Source organism: Salmo trutta, chromosome 10 (genome assembly GCF_901001165.1).
Source record: "Salmo trutta chromosome 10, fSalTru1.1, whole genome shotgun sequence".
Classification (NCBI taxonomy): Eukaryota; Metazoa; Chordata; class Actinopteri; order Salmoniformes; family Salmonidae; genus Salmo; species Salmo trutta.
The window spans coordinates 14,582,882-14,607,088 of NC_042966.1; the positions used below are offsets into that span (position 1 = coordinate 14,582,882).

Genomic DNA, 24,207 nt, shown 5'->3' on the forward strand with positions numbered 1-24,207 from the left:
TTTGTCCATCGCTTACCCTAGACAGACAGACCCTGGCCAACAGTAGTGTACTATACAGGCAATAGGGCGCCATTCCAGACACGACCACAGACTTTGACGACTCTGTCTTGCATGGCTGTCTACTTACATTAGCCTGTATGATGACCAGGTAGCGGGTGATCTCCTCGTAGTTGAGCCTCTCCCTCAGGACCATCGAGCCAGAAAGGGTGAGAGGGATGTCAAACGTCCTGTTGGCCATCTGCGACACGAAGAGATACAGTACCCTGGGTTAAGAGTGCACTCCACTCAGAAAAGCTCCCCCTTGGTGTAGAGATTGCCTCAACAGGACATTTGTGACCTTGTGACCCCTACCTAGTGATATGAGCAATACGGTAATAATCGAATATCTCTAGCAATCTTTTTAGGCTGTGCAGTGTGATTGCCATCAGTCGTGGGTTTAAAGAGAATCAGATTGGATGGGTCAGTCAGTAAGTACTGAGATGTGACGTACCGGGTCAGTTGGGTTGTACTGGATGATGTACTCGATCTGTCCGTTTGGGCCGTCATCAATGTCCAGAGCTCCATTATTCCCAGTGAAGCCGGAGAAGATGGTGGTGCCAACTGGGGTCAACTGTAAGACGACATTATTACATCGTTATGACAATACTAACGACCCAAACTATCAAAAGAAGTCTCCACACACTTGAATCAGATGTAAGTGTCAGTTTTCCTGTGCTAAGCATTCGGTCGACAACAACCTTCATCAATACACTAACGATCCAGCCATTCTGAGTGAAACATACAGTAAGGGCTAAACCCACGTTAGGGCCAGGGACCTTACTGTACTATATTATCACGAGACTTAGGTGCCCATACGACTATTAAGATTCTCACGATTCTAGATGTTTTGTGATTCGATACCGCAATTTTATTGCGATTTGACATTCCTGACATATTTCTCACTATACGTCTGCTGCAGAGAGACAAGAGAGAGCATGAGAACATTTGTTTTGATCATTCATGGAAACAAAAGTGCTGAAAACAATATTGGATCACAATTTAAAAAGAAGGTGGAAAACAAGCTATAGGATGAAAAATACTGCAGTTTTGGTGCAGGTACAGTCGACAATAGCACTAGCTAACGCTACCTAGTGTAACAGTGTAGGTTCCGTCCCTCTCTTCGCCCCAACCCGGGCTCGAACCAGGGACCCTTGCACACATCAACAACTGACACCCACCGAAGCATCGTTACCCATCGCGCCACAAGAGCCGCGGCCCTTGCAACGCAAGGGGAAACCCTACTTCAAGTCTCAGAGCGAGTGACGTCACCGACTGAAACGCTATTAGCGCGCACCACCGCTAACTAACTAGCCATTTCACATCGGTTACACTCACCCCCCTTTGACCTCCTCCTTTTCCGCAGCAACCAATGATCCGGGTCACAGCACCAATGTAACAGTGTAGGTTCCGTCCCTCTCTTCGCCCCAACCCTGGCTCGAACCAGGGACCCTTGCACACATCAACAACTGACAACCACCGAAGCATCGTTACCCATCGCGCCACAAGAGCCACGGCCCTTGCAACGCAAGGGGAAACCCTACTTCAAGTCTCAGAGCGAGTGACGTCACCGACTGAAACGCTATTAGCGAGGACCACCGCTAACTAACTAGCCATTTCACATCTGTTACACTAGCAACAACAAAAAAGTAGCTATATAATATCGTCAAAAATAACATTGCGATATGCAACTGTATCAATTTTTCCTGCGTCACTAACCAACATGCTGTTGATTTGTTTACAGACAAGCATATTGCAGTGAAAACAGGATTAGTTAGCTTTGAAGTGACTGGTTGCGCAACAACATAATCCCTGTTGGATTCTGAGGTGGCTAGCTCAGCCAATCACCAACAAAGCCTTGCTCTTGGTCTTCTGATTGGGGCGAGTGATTCTCGGCACTAGAATAGTTCCTTTCAGCTGTCATACCTGAGCCCCACAGTGGACCGCTATCAGATGTGAGAATAGAAGGTAATAGACTAGTAGTGCCTGTTGGCAGCACCAAGGAAACCTGGGTATTTTAGCTCCTGAAAACCTTTTCAGGAACATGAACACACAAAAGATGTCAGATACAAGAGGAAGAGAGGACAGGGTTCAGCGAAACACTACTGACATCAGCTATGGTTTGACTGGTACTGTAAAAATGTTTTCACTGAGCCGAATAGGAAAAACCTAATAGAAACCCACAGCAGGGACCCCAAATGTAATTTCTAAAGGAGGTGCTGTAATGAAAAGTAGAGGCGCAATTCCATGTTTCCCATTCACAGAAATTGAAATCTACTCTGTCGTCTTTGACAAAATAGGGACGGCGGGTACACCCCATCCATTCTGCAATTTTGTTAACCGCAGAAATACATAAGCAGGCATTATTTAAGAGCTATCATTACCTCATTGGGATGCAAAGCTCTCCCAGCGCCAACCAGTCACAGACACACCTCTGGGAGCACATCACTCCTCCACGTCCCTTAGTCTGCACATCAGCGCCTCAGTGATAAACATTGCGTAACAGACTGTATGCATGAAGGCCCCCGTAATGAATGGATTAATGTAGTATAAAGAAGTGTAAAGTGCATTTAATAACCAAGGGGTTAAGTGTTTGCGGATTACTGCACGTCTTAGTAGTGTATTTATTGGGATACACAAGGAGAGGCCAAAAGATTCTCCCCATATGAGATAACAAGGTGTTGAAAGGTTAAGGTATATCTAGAGCTGTCTGAAGACTAAGTGCCTGATTAACAAGTGTGAGTGATTCAGCCTTGACTATAACTCTTGATGCCAGTCTCAGGTGAAGGTGTAGTTAATGGAATTTTTAAACAGGGTCAAGGTCTCACAAGAGCATACAGCTAGCAAGCATGATTGGCATTCACTAACTCCCCATCCTCCCGCTTGCAACTTCAGCGGAAAGTTGGAATGCATGCAAATAAGGCTCTCCAGATACTATATGACACACAGTACTGTCATGCCAAGTACGTCCATGTGTGCAGTCAAGATCTCACATTAGCAGATGTCTTCAGCTCAACAACATACTTCCTTCAACCGTGAAAACCTCTAACTGGTGTTATATCTCGCTCTGCTTCAACAGCGCTGTAGCTCTCCACTATGTGGGCTTAAACAGTTGACTGATGGACAGGAGACTGCATTCTATTGGACCCCTTATCTCTATCCAACACCTTGTTTGGATAGTCCGGTTTTCCCATCTGTAGTTGCTCTACAGGTCAACTATCTGTCAATAAGCAACTATTTGGGCCCCGGTTAGGTTTAGAATAAGGGTTAGGGTAAGAGTTAAGTTTAGGGTAAGGGTTAAGTTTAGGGTTAGGATGAGGGTTAAGGTTAGGGTTAGAGCTAGGGTTAGTAGAGCATCTGCAGATGAACTATCCAAGTAAAGTTTTACCAACATTTCAAACTGTGTGAAAACAAATCTATAGAGCAGAATAATGAAAGCAACCATTTCCAATAGTTTGAGAACAGAAGCTTCTGCAGGGGCTGTCTTCTCTGTCTGCTACTCTGAAAGGCTGCTCGCTAATGAGCTCAATCTAACACAGAAACACTCAGGGGACCCTTTTTCTATTAGGGAAAAGCTGCAAAATCACCATGGAGCTACTTTTTCCCCTAGTGGGACACCAGACGCTCTGTGGCCCTCTATTCCCCGAGCCTATGGACAATGTACTGTTAAACCACAGAGACCCATGGAGGTCCCACTGTTAAACCACAGAGACCCATGGAGGTTCCACTTTTAAACCACATAAAGACCCATGGAGGTCCCACTGTTAAACCACAGAGACCCATGGAGATCCCACTGTTAAACCACATAAAGACCCATGGAGGTCCCACTGTTAAACCACAGAGACCCATGGAGGTCCCACTGTTAAACCACAGAGACCCATGGAGGTTCCACTTTTAAACCACATAAAGACCCATGGAGGTTCCACTTTTAAACCACATAAAGACCCATGGAGGTCCCACTGTTAAACCACATAAAGACCCATGGAGGTCCCACTGTTAAACCACAGAGACCCATGGAGGTTCCACTTTTAAACCACATAAAGACCCATGGAGGTCCCACTGTTAAACAGAGACCCAAGCAGTCCCAGGGTTGGGATGGGCCATCAATGTTAAACCACAGAAAAAAATTAATCAGGTCTCCTCCAGAATAAGATATGGGAAGATCCTACAGTAGCTATAGTTACAGAAATTTTAATGACCACAGTCTTAGTCTCTTTAACAGTCAAAAAAGCTCCCTGGGAATAAATGTAATTAGATTTGAAGTTATTACCGTACCTACCAGTCCACAGTCACTGAGCAATGGCTAATATTTCACATTTTTACAGCCTTTCCCAAATTGTATGGCCCTATTCAGGTTGAACGGACTGAAATATTCAATACTAAGTAATGAGATACTGCTCAATGGTGGCCTGTGAACTCGGAGCGAGAGTCAGACACACCGTCTTGGATTGTAATAAAAGATTTAACTAGGTTATCCTGGGGGGGGTCTCACCTCGTTTATGGCGACATAGTAACGAGGCTTCTGGAACTGGGGCGCGTTGTCATTGCGATCCCTCACAACGATGCGCACCTCGTGTCGAATGATGCTCCCGACCAGCTCGTTGGTGCACTGAACCTGGACCACGATGGAATGGATGTAGGAGGGGGGCTAAAAGGGGGAAAAAAATAAGCATAGTTTCAGAAGGAACCAAGGACAACGGGGGACAGAGTGTCATTAGCTTCCTATCAACTGGTTGACATTGAACAACATGACTGGAATTGATGTGTAGAACATGTAAAGAAAGTTATGCTTCAGATCAGACGTATCCTTTGCTTTTCTATCTTTTTAATCTCCGCAATTATCATAAACTACTCTAACACCGGTACATAACATATGCCATTTAGCCAACGTTTTTATCCGGTGCACTGTTCAAAGTGTACAGTTCAGTGCATGTGCAGTACTTTTCTTTCAATAGGAGAATGCAAAGAAACAACGTGGCTACAGTATGCTGTGGAGCTTATTTTACCTCAGGATGTATTTGAAGGGAATGTAAATGTGTAGCTAACTTGCAGTGAACTGTTTTTTTTTCTTTAGAGTAACCCAAACCCCACAGCAAACATATGAATAGTCATAGCGTGTTTGAACGCTTACATCTCGGTCGAGGGCCCTGCCGGTGCTGTTCAGGTAGAGCCTCTGTCTGACCGGGTCCAGTATTACCCAGTGGTTGTAGTTGTCTCGGAGGGAGAGAGAGATGGTTCTGCCTGGGTCTTCCGCTCGGCCTTGGATTTGCATATTCTCAACCAAAAGCGTTCCTTACGAGACAAAAGAAAAGTGGTTCATTTGTAATGCAGCCAGGAGTTGATTGACAGAGCTGTGATAAATATACCTGCTGAGAGCAAGTTTTTCCCTAGGCAACATTCCCTTGTGTTGTTAATCTCACTCTTCTCGAGTGCTCTTTTACGAGCTATTGTTACGATCTTTCAGAAAAGCAGGAGTAGAGAGCAGTGTGCCCAGGAAAACAAAGATTCATAGAACTTATTTTCTGACAATGAAAACATCTTCTTATAGAAAAACCTCAACAACTGCTTGACTGAAATGTTTTCAAATCAAAGGAGACCATTTGAATGATACAAAACGTCTGAAAATATGTCTTAAACTATTGGTTTATAAAAACCAGGGAGGCGGCCAAGCTAAAATTACATTTGAGCTCTTTGTCTGAAACATGCTATGCCTGCTTTCCCACACACACTTTGCTGCTGCAGTCCAGATAAGGACTGACTGCCTGCCTGGTACCAAGCTTTGATGAAGCCCAAGCCTGAAGGTACTGCAGTCCACGTACATTCATTCTAATTCAGATAAGCACTGGCCAGTTCAGCCTCTGCTAATTACACAGTACCTGGCTACATTAACATTTTTACATTTGAGTCATTTAGCAAACGCTCTTATCCAGAGCGAGTTACAGGAGAAATTAGGGTTAAGTGCCTCAAGGGCACCAGCAGATTTTTCACCAAGTCGGCTCAGTGGATTTAAACAAGCGACCTTCTGGTTACTGGTCCAACGCTCTTAACCACAAGGCTACACGCGCACGCGCACACCTTTTCTGACATCAACTGTTGTGCAGTTGGAAAGGCAATCGAACTTCAAACCCATGTCTAGCCTACATCCAGTATGCAGCTAGGCCAGAGGGAAGTCAGGGGAAGGGCAGACAAGCCCATGTCTAGCCTACATCCAGTATGCAGCTAGGCCAGAGGGAAGTCAGGGGAAGGGCAGACAAGCCCATGTCTCTCTTTCTCCTTTGCTAGCCAGGTCATGGCTGGTCCAGCTTGCTGTGGTGCGTCTCACACTAATGCTCATGGACAGTTGGAGCCCACTCACTGATACAGTACCAGTCAAAAGTTTGGACACACCTACTCATTCAAGGGTTTTTCTTGATTTGTACTATTTTCTACATTGTAGAATAATAGTGAAGACATAAACTATGAAATGGATTCATGTAGTAAGCAAAAAAAAAAGTGTTAAACATATCAAAATATATTTTATATTTGAGATACTTCAAAGTAGCCACCCTTTGCCTTGATGACAGCTTTGCACACTCTTGGCATTTTCTCAACCAGCTTCATGAATAATTATTTTCCAACAGTCTTGAAGGAGTTCCCACATATGCTGAGCACTTGTTGGCTGCTTATCCTTCACTCTGCGGTCCAACTCATCCCAAATCATCTCAATTGGGTTGAGGTTGGGTGATTGTGGAGGCCAGGTCATCTGATGCAGTACTCCATAACTCTCCTTCTTGGACAAATAGCCCTTACACAGCCTGGAGGTGTGCTTCAGGTCTTTGTCCTGTTGAAAAACAAATGATAGTCCCACTAAGCGCAAACCAGATGGGATGGCATATCGCTGCAGAATGCTGTGGTAGCCATGCTGGTTAAGTGTGCTTTGAATTCTAAATAAATCACAGACAGTGTCACCAGCAAAGCACCCCCACACCATCACACCACCTCCTCCATGCTTCACGGTGGGAACCACACATGCAGAGATCATCCATTCACCTACTCTGCGTCTCACAAAGACGGTTGGAACCAAAAATTGCAAATTTGGACTCATCAGATCAAAGAACAGATTTCACAGGTCTAATGTCAAATGTGCTTCTTGGCCCAAGCAAGTCTCTTCTTTTTATTGGTGTCCTTTAGTAGTGGTTTCTTTCAGCAATTCGACCATGAAGGCCTGATTGACGCAGTCTCCTCTGAACAGTTGATGTTGAGATGTGTCTGTTACTTGAACTCTGTGAAACATTTATTTGGGCTGCAATTTCTGAGGCTGGTAACTCTAATGAACTTATCCCCTGCTGCAGCGGTAACTCTGGGTCTTCCATTCCTTTGGTGGTCCTCATGAGAGCCAGTTTCATCACAGCACTTGATGGTTTTGCGACTGCACTTGAAGAAACTTTCAAAGTTCTTGACATTTTCTGGATTGACTGACCTTAATGTCTAAAAATAATGATGGACTGTCATTTCTCTTTGTTTATTCGAGCTGTTCTTGCCATAATATGGACTTGGTCTTTTACCAAATAGGGCTATCTTCTGTATACCACTACCTTGTCACAACACAACTGACTGGCTCAAACCGATTAAGAAGGAAATTAATTCTACACTGCACACCTGTTAATTTAAATGCATTCCAGATGACTACCTCATGAACCTGGTTGAGTGAATGCCAAGAGTGTGCAAAGCTGTCATCGAGGCAAAGGGTGGCTACTTTGAAGAATCAAAAAAATGTAAACAAAGAATTTGTTTAACACTTTTTTGGCTACTACATGATTCCATATGTGTCATTTCATAGTTCTGATGTCTTCACTATTATTCTACAATGTAGAAAATAGTCAAAATAAAGAAAAACCCTTGAATGAGTAGGTGTCCAAACTTTTGACTGGTACTGTTCTTACAATGACACTCCACCACACAAACAGACACACACATACGACATACGCTCACAACACAAAACACACACATGCATATTGACGCCAAACACACCTGTTCATTTTACATTTTAGTCATTTAGCAGATGCTCTTATCCAGAGCGACTTGCAGTAGTGAATGCATACATTTCATACATATCACACTTCACACACACGGTGCTGCTACAGCTTATTATGTAACCTGATTGCCTAGTCACTTTTACCCCTACCTACATGAACATATTACCTCAACTACCTCATACTCCTGCACATTGACTCAGTACCGGTACTCCTTGTACACTGAACAAAAATATAAAAACGCAACATGTAAAGTGTTGGTCCCATGTTTCATGAGCTGAAATAAAAGATCCCAGAAATGTTCCATACGCACAAAAAGCGTATTTCTCACAAATGTTGTTTACATCGCTGTTAGTGAGCATTTCTCCTTTGCTAAAATAATCCATCCACCAGACAGGTGTGGCATATCAAGAAGCTGATTAAACAGCACAATAATTACATATGTGCACCTTGTGCTGGGTACAAGAAAAGGCCACTCTAAAAATGTGCAGTTTTGTCACACAACACAATGCCAAAGATGTCTCAAGTTTTGAGGGTGTGTGGAATTGGCATGCTGACTGCATGAACGTCCATCAGAGCTGTTGCCAGATAATTTAATGCTAATTTATCTACCATAAACCACCCCCAGCGTCGCTTTAGAGGATTTGGCAGTACGTCCAACTGGCCTCACAATCGCAGACCACGTGTATGGTGTCGTGTGGGCGAGCGATTTGCTGAAATCAACATTGTGAACAGAGTGTCCCATGGTGGCAGTGGGATTAGGCATAAGCTATGCACAACGAACACAATTGCATTTTATCAATGGCAATTTAAATGCATATCTGTATTCCCAGATATGTGAAACCCATAGATTAAGGACTAATTAATTGATTTACTCATTAAGTGTAACTCAGTAAAATCAAAAAAATTGTTGCATGTTGTTTATATTTTTGTTGAGTATACATAGCTTTGTTATTATTTATTCTGTTACTATTTTTCATTCTCAAATTTTCTTACCTTTTAACTCCGCACTGTTGGGAAAGGGCTCGTAATTAAGCATTTCATAGCAAAGTCTACACCTGTTGTATTCGCCGCATTTGACAAATACATTTTGACTTGAGTAGCTAACCTCAGGCTGGCTCCAGCCTCTAGCAGCGCTGGCTGAGTGACCTGGAGTAGTTAACCTCAGGCTGGCTCCAGCCTCTTGCAGCGCTGGCTGAGTGACCTGGAGTAGTTAACCTCAGGCTGGCTCCAGCCTCTTGCAGCGCTGGCTGAGTGACCTGGAGTAGCTCTGCTTAGCGCGCAGACCTTTGCAAGAAAGACAGATGAAATGTACTCAAGACGACTCTCCAACCTCACGACTCTCCTTGACTGTTCTTAGTGCACAATAAAAACAGCTGTGACCTACATTAAGTGTCAGAGTCGGAAGTTTTCCTATCAAGGCACAGCAGGCTATAAGGACTGATAAATACTGATAAACTGAGGCGCAGTTTAACGCAAACACATATTTGAGGATTACCGTTGCTGTATGTTGACAGAATATGGGAATGTGAAAGCCACAACTTCTGCTTGAAGCAGTTTACTATCGTGTTTGAAGCATGTTTCTGACAACAGACTAGAATGCTTGGCTATGTAGAATTTGAATAAGCACGAGTATGGCGAATGATCAATATTGGATTTACATTAGTGTGCATGCTACCAAAACCCTGTCACCTTCAGTAATTCTTTCATTTACATTTTCCATGGCTCTTTTTTTCTTTTTACTATAGTTGGTTCCTACCTAAATTCCTTAATACAATTTTTTATGTTGCCTGATTGGAAAACCAAGGTCCCTGTAGACAGAGATCCTGAAAAGATCTGCATGTTCAATCAACAGATGACTACACGCACACACGCACACGCACACGCACACACACACACACACACACACACACACACACACTCAGCCTTAGGTTTGAAACTGTTTCTTAAAAGTTGAACTCACCACCCCTTTGCTTTTGTTTTGGCGTGATGTGCTGTACGTTGCCGTTGAGGTAACTAGGTCCAATGTACTTCTCCACCTATACAATAGTAACTGTTGACCAGAGAAGACTCTGGGAAGTGGAAACAATGCATGTAACTAAGCCAATATCTACAGGGAAAACGAAAGAGAATTACAAGCCGAGCCGAAAAGGTTCATAGGTTTTGTTTTTACATTTACTAGATGAAGAGAGTGTAAGGAATTCGCACAAGTAAACGTCCCAAATTTCTATGAGAAACTGGGGTGAGACTTGGTTCACTGGCTGCATCATTTCTCTAATGTGCTAAGGGACTCTTCTTCCTTGTGATGGTGTTTATTTTAAATGTTTGATGACAGACAATATAGCTCACTTGTTCATTTGCTGGACAGAAAAAGCAGAAATATCTGCAATTCCCAACTGTGATTCACGTGTCAGACAGACACACAAAACGGACAAAACGTCCATCTCCACTGGAACCCTCGTCAGATCAAGTCATCAATTTTGAAAGATATCCAAAGCAGAAGTGTCATGCTTTCCCAGAAGATCAGCTATTGGTGCTGGAACATTTCCATTCGTTACACATTTGTTATACCAGCTACACATTATTCATGTCTTCCTTATCGCTCTCTAAATCGTACCTCATTCCCTGCTCTCCTCCTGCTATGTTTGTGTACAGCAGCCAGATGGTGGTTATTCTACACTGATGGTTAAAGAACACATTAGTGGCTGATGCTGACGGTGTTTGAGCTACAGTACAGGTACAGACTGCACTCCACTCCCTGTTTTCCGGCAGCTGTAGGCTGACATTTGACTAGCAGTGAGCGGAGTCGTGCAGGTCCGTCAGCAGCTGGCACATGGGATGGCATCTTGGCAGCCTGACATGGTCCTGCAAGCTGGCAGAGCACCTGTGACTGGTGATGTAGACGGGGACGGGGGGACGGGGGGGGCTTGGCTTGGCTCTCTGTCTGATCATACTGGGCTCCAGCCTCCAGGACACCGGGAGAAGGTTGCTGCTGGGTCAGGCTGGCTGTTTACACATTAACACAATGTTCCCATTCACCCCATGCCGAGAAAGCATATACAGTAGGACAGGCAGCAGAGAGACTTGCTGATGTTGGCCCATTATCTCTTCTGGAATTGCCCAGACGGTGTAGAGTACCCTCGTTGGCAGGGATATTTTGTTAGTAGGCATACTGCTATTGGGCATATTGTTGGGGGATGTAAATGACTGCACATCACCCGACGTAAATCTCAAGCTTTTTATATGGAATAACGGAGACCACAAAATCCTGACGGTTATTGAATAAATTCCTTACATCTGAGCTGTAGAGTGCCTGTCTACAGTACCTTATTTAATTTTTTATAAATACCAGAGACCATGGCATGGAATGTAAGCATTTACATTCGCCTATCAATGTCAGCGGGGTTTTAGTCACACACAGTATAGAAGGCCTTGCCGTTTGAGAGAAAAGCCTATAGGAGTGATCAACTAGTTTGTCATAACTGCCACGATCAAGTAGTAGACGTCTGATCTGCTAGGCTGCTCCCTCTATAGATGGGTTGGCTGACAACGTCACGAAAACGATGTGCACGCCTCCATGGGGCAGAAGTCAGCCTGTTGTCGTGATTCTGGTTGGCCAGATTGCTGGCAAGAATGACAAGAAACTGCCATCGCAAGTGGCTCATTTCAGCTTGTTTTATCATGTTGTTGATACCATGTCTTGTAGAGCTTACAAGTTGTCATCAATCTAAGCCAACCTCATCCGTTTTGCCCCGTTGTTGCTAAAAAAAAAACAACCCGTCTACAACTCCATAAAAAAAGCCCCTACAGCAAACAGTCTTTCAATTTCACTCTCACTTGGCAAACCTGATCCAATGACCTGCAATCTATTTTCCTTCTGTGATGGTTCTCCCACTCACTGACGTGCCAATCACAAACGTTGTTTTGCCTCTTGACGCACATCAGCATGTGTTGTGATAGCATCAAGGCGAAGACAAACATACGTTGTTCGTTTCTACATACACTGTGGTGATGAACAGTATTCAAAAGAAGAACATGGAACAGCAGATTCCCGGTCTATTGCACGTGCCAAAAGCAAAATACATACAAAAACATTATTGTTTTAGTGTGTACGTGTATTTTATGTCGAGTATGAAGTCTGAGGATCACTGATGAGATATCAACAGTGTTATACATATGCTTACTACGGTATGAAAATTATAAATAAAAGTTAGACTTTATACAGGTAAATGTTTTATTTAAAAGAGGGAGAACTTTTGCTTCACATATTTTCCCTTCAATTGAATCCAAGAAAATATAATGTTTTTGGCCATTGACAATGATAATAAATGGTCTATTTCGCCCTGACATTACTTGACAAGTCAGCAACTCTGGCTCGGAGGAGTCCGAAGATTAAAATTACATGAGTAAAATCAAATGGGCATAGCAGGGGTGGAGGGTTAGATTTCCTGCAGGATGTACTGGTACATTAAATAAGCTCTTCACAAAACATTAGGCAGGGAGCGAGTCGTCGTGACCAATGGTGACCGACACAGTACAGCCTTGTTCATCGTCTTCATCGCCAAGGCTCCATCTGCTTCTAGAAATAACGGTGCGTTGTGGGATGTGGGACCAGGCACACACATTTTACTTACACACTAGAGTACATGTATGAGGTAATGATCTGGCAGTGTCCGTTTGGGATATTGGCTACCATCACCATGAAGCCTAAAGACATTTTACACTTTCAAGACCCCTAACCTGAGGACAATTGGACATGGTCCCCATAAACTGGCCTAAATACTTGACAATCTGCTGCTACTGCAGTCCTTAAAAGGACCTGATCACTACCATTCCACGAGCCTGGGACTATTTTGGTCTATGAGAAGAGACATTTAATCAAGAAACATAGTCCAAGGCTCTAGCTAGGTCTCATAGAACTGTGAGCACAATGCCGGTCTGTCCGTCTACCAGTCCAGGATGAAATAGAGCAGTGGCTGGCGGAGAGTCCTAATGCAAACCACCACGCAGTCTGGGAAGAAAGGGGACGCAGACAGCAACAACACAGGTTCTCAATCACTGAATGATAGCACTTCTCCTAAACAGTACAGACCTGGGTAAAGATGCTTAGGGATGAAAGGGTTTTAGGGTAATGTTTAATATTATGTATTACTGTAAAGATATGTATTGCTCGAATCTGACTGGAACGGCACAACTGGTATTGCATAACCAACTTTAAAATATTTCCAATATTTTACGGTTGCCACATTATAGGGATAATAAAATACAAGTGGAGTTAAGAGGTGAGGAATTAACCAGGAGATGGGAAACAAGGAAGTGTAAAAAATATTACAATTTGAGGTGAGAAAAGAGTGGCCCATTCAGTAGCTAACCAGGACTGGTTGTCCTCCATTCCATCTCCACCTTCCCCATTTCAATAGTCCAGTCCTGGTCATCTTTTCTGCCTGACACCTATCCCTTAGCATGGTGTACTGTATGTATCGCATGGGGTTTTAAAAATGGCATCGAGATTTGGTACCAGACTACCTATCCCCTGGCTCCTTTGACTCTGTCCTTCTCAGAAGCTCCCCTTCACACTCAGTCCTGTCCTATTAGATCAATAACCCCTGTCCTTCCTCGTGATGTCACAATTGGTTCCTATCCCTCTCGTTACCTGACCCCGCCCCCTTCTCGTCACCTTTGTCTCCTGTGCTATTGTGTGGACACTCAAGAAGGGGACCTTGAAATTGGCCCCAGGGTCGCTGATCCGCTAATCTCCTCTCTCGTTCCTCATAGCCCTCAGTGTGTGTGTGAGGGAATACCTCACTACTGTGTGACCCTCGGGTGCACCTCCATCACACTCACTGGCCCCACACCTCAGATTTCATCATCCACACCTGACACTCGCCACTGTGCCTCGACATTAAAAGACCATAGGAGAGCAAAACTCATCTAGCAATGAACCCCATGTCACAGTGTCTATTGTTTTAGCCCAGTTGAATTTGCAGAGAAATACAGAGCAATTCTCAAAGTCTGCTAAGGTTATATCTTCAAATGACACTTACTTTAGGTTTATATGCCATGGCAATCATACATAAAATTGTCCCTTTATAATAAAAAGTTGTCAGGGCTATAACTTTATTCATTTCCTAATAAATGACTTTCCAGCTGTCGGAACGGAGTGAAGTACACCTGAAAAAACTCATGAATTTACTGAGACAAGCCAAATTTTTAAGGAAATGGGTTCACAAATTTACAGCTGACCTGATTTGCTTTCATTTTAGAGCGAAATCTTTAAGGTGTCTGCAGAGAGGTCTATTCTCCAAATTCATCTCACAGAACAGTGATTTTGGCAACACTCCCTCTCTGTCTCTAGCTGGAAAATGATGATTGAATTCAACTTCGGGGAGAATGATTATATTGCTATGTTAATCTGTGTGATACACAGTCCTTGGTTTGTAGTTTGTCACTGTTTTTCCAAAGCTTAGACGTGTTTCTTAATGCCTGCACAAGGAAGCAAACTCTGAAATTCAAAAGGGGGGCCCATGAAATCAGTGTTATTGAATAAATAAATTGACTGTGGATCAATGAACAACTACAAACATACTATATGAAAAATATCCTGGTGCCAATCTAAAATATATTCGACAGAAATTGCTTCGGATAAGTATAGCGTATGGCTTAAACTTCATAACGTGATTTCTTATGCTGAGGCATGGTTCATCCATTAAGTGAGGAGTTAAAAGCGCTTTCACGCAGTATTCCCTTAAATCCTCTGACCTTGGCAAATATACAGTTGAACTAAAGAGCTTTTCAATGCAAACACATTCTGACTCCTGCACAAAACCTCTCTCACAAAAATAATTATGCTCGATTAAATGCATACTTTACAATGGAAAGAAATTCATGCTCTATGAATACAAATTAGCACTGGCTTTGATACTGCAAGTCAAATTGGAAAAGTATTGTTGTCCATCAATAATGTGAAACCAGATGGAAAACTTCTTAGGATGGTAGCGTACTATATTGCCACTCCTGTTATCTTTAATCTGTGCCTGGAGAAAAGTGTTTGTCCTCGGACCTGGAGGGAAAATAAAGTAATTCCGCTAGCCAAGAATGGTAAAGCGCCCTTTACTGGTTCGAACAGCCAACCAATCAGCTTGCTGCCAGCAATTAGCAAACTTTTGGATTTTTGTTGTTGTTGATACAGTGCTGTTTCTCTGTGAACAAATTAACAATATACTTTCAGCATGCTTATAGAGAAGGGCATTCAACATGTACTACACTGACACAAATAAGCTTTACATCCTCTACCATATCATGGGTTGAGAGCAATCTATCCAACAGAACACAGAGGGTTCTCTTTCATGGAAGCTTCTCCAATGTAAAACATTAGTGTGGTGTTCCGCAAGGCAGCTGTCTCGGTCATTTACTGTTCTCTATTTTTACTAATGATCTACCACTAACCTTTAACAAAGCCTGTATGTCTATGTACGCTGATGATTCAACATTATACCCATCAGCAACCACAGCAAGTGAAACCACTGCAACCCTAAACAAAGAGTTGCAGTCAGTTTTAGAATGGGTGGCTAGTAATGAACTAGTCCTGAATAGATCTAAAACTAAAAGCAGAGGTCTGGGAGGTCTGTCTGTGATAACGAGATACTCAGCATTTTTAAAACAACAGTCAACCAAACAAGTCCTGCAGGCTCTAGTTTGATCTAATCTTGACTATTGCCCGGTGCTGCAAAGAAGGACCTAGTGTCACGCCCTGACCTTAGAGAGTCTGTTTTATTCTCTATTTGGTTAGGTCAGGGTGTGACTTGGGTGGGCAAATCTGTTTATATTTCTTTGTTGGCCTAGTATGGTTCCCAATCAGAGGCAGCTGTTTATCGTTGTCTCTGATTGGGGATCATACTTAGGCAGCCCTTTTTCCCACCTGAGATTGTGGAATCTTGTTTTTGCATTGTGCTGTCTAGCCCTGCAGAACGTTACGTTCGGTTTTGTTGGTGTTCATTATTAAAGTAATGATGTACGCCTACCACGCTGCACCTTGGTCTCCTCATTCAAACGACGAGCGTAACACCTAGAAAAGCTGCATCTGGCCCAGAACAGAGCAGCACATCTTGCCCGTCAATGCACACAGAGGACTAATGTCAACAGTATGCATGTCAGTCTCTCTTGGCTCAAAGTAGAAGAGAGATTGACTGCATCAATTCTTGTTTTTGTGAGAATGTGCTGAAATTCCAAATTGTCTATATAATCAACTTACATATAGCTCTGACATGAAACATACAGTATTATATAGAGCCATGATTGAATGGAACTCCCATCTCATGTAGACAAGGGGCGGCAGGTAGCCTAGAGGTTAGAGCTTTAGTGGTTTCTTTGCAGCAATTCGACCATGAAGGCCGGTTTGGTGGAAGAGTGGGGTAACATCTCACAGCAAAAACTGGAAAATGTGTTGCAGTCCATGAGGAGGAAATGCACTGCAGTACTTAATGCAGCTGGTGGCCACACCAGATACTGAATGTTACTTTTGATTTTGACCCCCCTTTGTTCAGGGACACATTATTCCATTTCTGTTAGTCACGTCGGTGGAACTTGTTCAGTTTATGTCTCAGTTGTTGAATCTTGTTATGTTCATACAAATATTTACACATGTTAAGTTTGCCGAAAATAAAACGCAGTTGACAGTGAGTGAGAGGAGGTTTCTTTTTTTTCCTGAGTTTAGATTATATACAGTACCAGCCAAAAGTTTGGACACACCTACTCATTCAAGGGTTTTTCTTTATTTTTACTATTTTCTACATTGTAGAATAATAGTGACATCATCAAAACTATGAAATAACACATATGGAATCATGTAGTAATCAAAAAAAGTGTTAAACAAATCAAATATGTCTTTACTATTATTCTGCAAAGTAGAAAATATATATTTTTCTTAATTTTAAAAATGAAATGCGTAGGTGTGTCCAAACTTTTGACTTGTACTTTATATATCCACTCACCGGCTTGTTTATTAGGACCATCCCGTTCACAAAAACGGATTGCTTTTACACACAGTGACTCACGTGGCCGAGGCTTCTATAACAAGCTGGCAGACGGGCATTGAGGTATTCAGTTTCAGCTCGACTGAACATTTCCCGCGAACGGTTGGAAAATAATTTGGGTTCCAACCCGACTCGAACCAGCACCGCCACCTTGGGGAGCCGTAGACAGTCCTGGTGACAAGGTGAGGGGAGCCGTAGACAGTCCTGGTGACAAGGTGAGGGGAGCCGTAGACAGTCCTGGTGACAAGGTGAGGGGAGCCGTAGACAGTCCTGGTGACAAGGTGAGGGGAGCCGTAGACAGTCCTGGTGACAAGGTGAGGGGAGCCGTAGACAGTCCTGGTGACAAGGTGAGGTGAGCTGTCTGATGATACCAGGGTAAATACTAACTGTATGATTTTCAATACAATTAAAAAATATGGTTTTGTTGTTGTTGAGCTGCTTAAGTTAAGTATAACTATAAGATATCGAAGATAAATAATGATAAATAAATATCAAATAAATGATATGCAGCTCAGGGCTCCAGCTATGCATTTGGTTTGCTAACTTGGCTAGATGTCAAGATCAAGCTTCTTGGTTACAGCAGAGACATTCAATCCCCTTCTGGATCAAGATCCCTGTTGCCGAAATTATTTTGTGTGTTGAAATAGCCCCCCTTGTTTGCCCTTCTGGTAATACGGTATTCCCTGGTATGGTTTAGAAACGGTATGACGGTACGAAAATCTGGATACTGCCCAACTCTACTGCTGATGTCCATTGCCAAGGAGCAGCAGTGTGGAAAAGCCTTGACGCTCATTAGGCAGTTGGTAGCTAAAACAACAGCCAGCCACTGACTTCCGCTTACACCTGTCAAATGCATTAATAATGTTCAAACGGAATTACAGGTAACAACGAAGCCCAGCCCTGGCCACCACACCGAATAGTGAGTCTGGAGAAAGAAGGGAAAGAGGGGAAGAGGGAGGGAGAACAGAGAGATCTATTACAGCGAGGGGCCCCTGGCTGTGCAGCATGCTGAACACCATCTGTGCTGTGGCTGCCAGGGACCGGCCCGGCGTGGAACCATCAAGGGAGGTTTTAAGAGGGAGAGAAATATGGCCACAACAACGAACAGCAAGAGCAGCTCCACTCATTAGTGCCTCCCTCCCTGGTGGGCACATTTAAATTCACCCATAAACTGGTAATGGCTTAGCCCTCAACTGAGGAAAACAATTAGGAAGTGGAGAATGTGGAGTTTAAGTGGTAAACACACACATGGTGAAAAACCTCCAGAACAAGAATTTTGTGAACTATCCATTTGTCTGTTTTATTAGATGGGAAAATGCAATGCTCTGTGTGAGAAGCTTTCATCCCTACGACTCAACCAGAGTTTATGATTATTTATGATCCCAGCTTCTGTTACATTTGAATAATTTAGAAGACGCTCTTAGGCAGAGCGACTAACAGGAGCAATTAGGGTTAAGTGACTTGCTCAAGGGCACATCGGCAGATTTTTCACCTCGTCGGCTCAGGGATTCGAACCAGCAACCATTAGGTTAACTGCCACCTCTGACATTGGTGCATTGTTTCGACAATGCTGCATGTAAAGAATACATACCATTTGGGCTCTCTTCATCTATGGCAACAATTGTGGCAGGTGGTCCAGTCCTGGAGAGTTTGCATTCTGAAAAAAGAAAAAAATTACATTAACCTGTAATCTCCTGTTACGCACCATTACAATTTACAGTCGTACTATGACTAGAAGCCACACAGGACGGAACATTGAATGGAACTAAGCTATATAGATGTACTGCCATGGGGGAGAATAGAGGGAGAATATGAGCAAAGTGCACAGTGGTAATGACATATGACTTCTTTATGAGCAGTGTGAGGCTATTACCGGAGGGTTGGTGGGGGTAAATACACTTTTAGAAAAAAGGGTTTCAAAAGGGTTCTTTGTGGAGAGATAGCATTCTACCAAGAACCGTTTTGATCTGAAGAACCTTTTTTCGGAAGACAAGGGCTCTTTGTAAGGTAATGGGTTGTACCTAGAATCTTTAACATCCTAAGAACCGTTTTTGGAAGAAAGGGTTCTTTGATGATTCTTTGGAAGGCAAGAAGGGTTCTACATAAAGTATAACCATATAATCATATTTCCCAGCATGCTCTATTTCAGGGTGATTTTCAGAATTGCTTGTTTTAATAGCTGTGTTTTGGCATGTTACATTGATTGATTGATACATTTTATGCTACACAAAGATAAATAGCATAGATTTTTCTAAACTAATCCAATCTGTTAGTAGTTGTACTCATTAGTGAGATGGTTATTCCAGTTTACATGATCGAGGTAGTTTCAGTATTCAATCTTCCCTACCTTGGCAGTCATTCTGAGTGCAGGTTGCGGGTGATATAAAATCCCACGTGTTCGATATCCTAACTCTGGCTAGATTCTAATAGGAATTAATTAAACACCACTTTGCAAGCCAGCATAGTGTGACTTGCAGGCCTGATGTTGCCTGTAAACCAGGAGTTTCTTAACACCACTGTGTTAGGGTATAACTAGGCCCTCAAACAAAGGCCTTATGATATTTGTAATGTAATGTCATAAATAATTGAACTTGAAAGGCTAATAAGGCTGGAGGAGCTGTTCATCGAGGAAGAACCCTCCAAAGATATGTGTATTTTTCGAACCCTTCGTAGATGGTTCTAGGAAGAACCTTTAGATGATAAAATTGTACTTGGTAGAACCCTTCATAGAGGGTTCTAGGCAGAACCTTTCATAACGGGTTCTAGATAGAACCATATACAGGGGGTTCTATGAAGAACCCTACATAAAGGGTTCTAGGGAGAACCCTCTTCAAAGGGTTCTCCCTGGCATCAAAAAGGGTTCCCCTATGGGGAGTAACCGAAGAACCCTATATGGTTCTACTGAGCACCATTTTTTCCTGAGAGTGACTGCTACAGTCAGATCACAGAGAGACACAGGGAGAGACAGAGAAAAGATCCATCGCCTTACCATCATACTGCCAGTCTGGAGTCAAAGTCATCAGCCAGAGAGAAGAATAGAATGAAGGAAAGAAAAAGACAAGCAGGGAGTCAGAGTTCCATAAGATACTTGAAAGAGAACAAAAAAAAGAGGAAAAAGTGAGGGAAGAAAAAGTATCAAAAGAAAAGTACAGAAACTTTGTAACTTTGAAACAGAGGTGCGAAAATTCACATTATAGTACCTGAATCCACCACTTGCACCTCAAAACACAATCTCCATCATCCTTCCTTTCCTTGCCAAGAGCTACAGAATCAGTTATAAATCAATTTATGATATAAGTGCAGGTGGACTTTGAGCAAGTAAACATAAATATCTCACCATCAAGCCCACTACTGACACCAGCCAAGCGACTAATTAAGCTATTACCTCAAAAACATTTCGCCCCCTTAAATTTTTCCCCTTCGCAGATCAGTATGCGCAAACATTACTCACAACCCACTATGGTAGATTTACAGTCTAGGACAGAGCAGTGAGACGAGGCTGTGGTGGTGGAGAGGCATCTGAATAAAGTGCATCAGTGAGTGATTTGATGAACACCGTTCCTGGGTGGCAGGCTGGGAGAGATCTATTGCATCATGGGACTGCATTTGTTACGGCGGGGGGGGGGGTTGTCAGTTTCACCCCATCACTCCCAACCTCCCGGTTTAAGACACACACCTTTACAAAATATGAACGGCTAGTTATGAGAAGACCGACAGCTCGGTATAAATCACACCGCGTCAACACACTGTTGAATTCCTCCCGAAAGAAAGAGATGTGGTCACGGGAGAAATGGTTTCCTCAGGGAGGGTGCACTTGCTGGATTATTACTTAAAAAAATATATTACTATTTCTCTTCCCAACACAATAGCCGTTCGCAGACGGCGGTGGTAGTGAGTGAGCAGTGCCGCCAGTACGTTAATACTAGGAAACCATCGCTAACTGACGAGATATCAAAACGCTCCAGCTCCCATATAAACAGCCTGGGACTTGAGTTCGCTCCGGAACATTGGGCCTTGATTATATCGGTTTGTCGTGTCTGGAGAATGGATGTACGGACAAGCAAGGGGCAGCAACAGACGAGAGATACGTTCAGAGTCCTTGTGCTTTTAGGTCCTCCGCATGGCTGGCCTTCATAAATGACTAATTACCCACTAGCTGACTAGTTAAATGAGTCACATGACATCAGAAAGGCTGTAACCCAACAACCCCCCCCGGCAACTGTGGCCCTCATATCAATGCCAGCCACCGCAATGCAACAACCGTCTCTACGGGAGAACAAAAAGATAGTGTGACGTTGAAATATTCATGGAGGGGTGTTACTTCTATATACTAGTACGCAGAGCAGAAGGACTCCTGTCTGATCGACTTTCCAGATTCCAAACAGGCACAAAGAATGTTTTGATCAATTGTTTGGGACTGTTCAATAGCCAACCAGAGCCTATAGACACAGTATCCAATTTCACCTACTGTTTGAAAGAAAATGTAACCAATATACCAGTTTTCACAAAGGCATGTATATTTTGTATGTGTAGGCCTACAGCTACGAACATCCTGATCCACACCTTGTACACTATCCAACGTCATGTTATTGCATATTGTAATGTGATTGCTATTCATTAATACCAGAAAGTATATTTAAGTAGTAAGTAACAGGCAGACATTTCGAAACAACAACAACTCAAATGCTAAAGTGGGTAGCCAATGCCTCAATTAGCAGACATTCAGTAAGCACATTATCTATCCAATCATCCAATGACAAATCCATGACTTTGTACGGATGCCCAAAACTGTAAAAGTCAAAAAGGAACAGTCCCCTAAAACTTGCTCCAGCCAAAAATAAATCTCCAATAAACTGATAAGTGTACCTAAGTCTAACAGTGAGAAATATACTTGGATTTGATTTGATGGATTCAGCCTCATTTGAAGCAACACCAGCTTGGACTTGACGTTGGTGTTATTATAGCCATTCAGTGTTCACTGGGGCCAATACCTGACCAATGACACACCACATTCAGGTGTTCTCTCGCCACAGATCATTGGTTCAAAGGAGACAATGAGGATTAGTATTCTATTTCAGAATAATGAGGGTGATGAGATCATTGGCTAAGATCTGACCCTCTGATTGGTTAAACGGTTAAAGGCTTCTTTGACCCTGCAGGTGTAACATTCCTCCCATAGAAATATAATTTACGTAGAACATATATCCCCATTTGAGTCAATGCTCTGTAATTGTATTTCTATGCTTCCTCCCACTTGTCCTGATATGACACCAGAACATTGGCTGAGTACAAAGCGGAGCGACGACGTGCGACAGTGAACTTCGATGTCCAAAGACAATCCCTGCATGTGCCCACTCATCTGACTGTGATAACCCGTATGAGAGACGCTGCTATAAGATTGGACCGACACCATCCAGAGTAAATCGCCACAGAAATCAATAGCCAGCTATACGGAAGCTACCTGCACAAACTCCAGGTCAGCGAGGCTAGATTTCCTCCCAGGACGAGAGGCCATTCTAACCGGCATTATTTCTCCTCAGCCCATTCAAGACAAATACAATGTTAAGGGGAGTGGGTTGGTAATGAGTTGGTGTTTTGTATGTGAGGTGAATTGGATACGAACGGAGTATGTGAAATTGATAAAGAATGATAAAACGCAGAATGTGATGTCCATATTATTAAAAACACGTAATAGAATCAACAACGAAAACAACTGCAGAGAGAAATTCACTAAACAATAAGTGCTTCTACCATAGCATATGGTTTTCTAATCAAAAACATAATGCAAAATATTAATGGGTACAAAGAAATATTCAATATTCATTCCAGAATCCACTTACAATCCATCGTTCCTGTACCATGAATAATTTCATACTTCACTAATGTTTCAGTTCGACTTTGAATTAAAACTCTCAATGGGGATAAACACATTAGGATATGATATTCAGAGTTTGTCAAACCACCTTTTGAAATCAAAGCGTCATGAGCACAACAGGTGGCAGTGCCTGACTTATTTTGCGCATTCATTTAGCCCGTGCACACACACACACACACACACACACACACACACACACACACACTATCCATTTCCATTATCTCTAATGAAGCAGATAAAAAAACATGCAAATCCATTGATGAAAACATCAGGAGTCCAACACACACACACACACACACACACACACACACACACACACACACACACTCTCCAAAAAAGGAAATACACTGGGGGGGGGGGGGGGTTACAGTCAGTGTGGTGTCTGGATAAGAAAGAGAAACATACAGGCTGGTGCCCCAGTCTGAGCCAAACTGAGGCTGGCAATGCATGCTCCCCTGATAAAAGAAGTTCAGGAAGTTCTGTCAATAATCTGATCTCCACCATCAAATAGTGTGCTACTGTGCTTGGCCTGAATAGTAAACTGGTGGGAACTCTGACAAACAAAACCAAAATATAGAAATTGAAATGGATTTTGTTTTAACTCATGAACCTCAAAAAGAACTGAGGGGAGACAACTAAAATATTGATGAGAATAGTGCTAACAAAACAAGTATATGTCCTTGATAGTTTGCTCTGAAGTTAGTTTGTTTTTGTCATGCGACTTGAAATATGTAACTAGCTAAAGTAGGTCTATATAACGATATATTATTCCTATGCACAAATAGCTATACACTTATATTCATATGTACAGTATAGCCCAGAGGGGCATGTGGCACATAACAGAGAGATAACTATCCGGATAAGTGTGTAGGTGTGAGTGGGACACTTCGCATGACTGGGCACCTGAGTGGTGCTGCTTAGTGCTCAAGGGGAACCAACCTGCAGTCCTATTAATACACAGCGCTGGATCCCCGGGATGAGCCCCATACTGAGACACATCCATACATAATGCAATGGAGAGGAATCCCACTCTGTCACCTAAGAGGGGAAATTCAACTTTCTAACAGGAGAAATAGAAGAGAGAGAGAGAGAGAGACAGAGAGGTAGAGAGAGGTAGAGAGAGAGGTAGAGAGAGAGAGAGGTAGAGAGAGAAAGAGAGAGGTAGAGAGAGAGAGAGGTAGAGAGAGAAAGAGAGAGGTAGAGGTAGAGGTAGAGACAGAGACAGAGAGAGAGACAGAGAGAGAGACAGAGA

General features: G+C 42.9%; 1 protein-coding gene across 1 annotated transcript in view; it reads right to left on the reverse strand.

The window, feature by feature from the left end:
- Positions 1-24,207, reverse strand: part of LOC115201174 (protocadherin-15) — a gene marked incomplete in the record, with an annotated part of 207,797 nt that overhangs the window by 142,976 nt on the left and 40,614 nt on the right. The window contains 5 exon segments of the mRNA XM_029764542.1: positions 128-238; positions 491-610; positions 4,529-4,684; positions 5,168-5,328; positions 18,672-18,737. Of these exon segments, the coding sequence (XP_029620402.1) occupies positions 128-238; positions 491-610; positions 4,529-4,684; positions 5,168-5,328; positions 18,672-18,737 (614 nt within the window).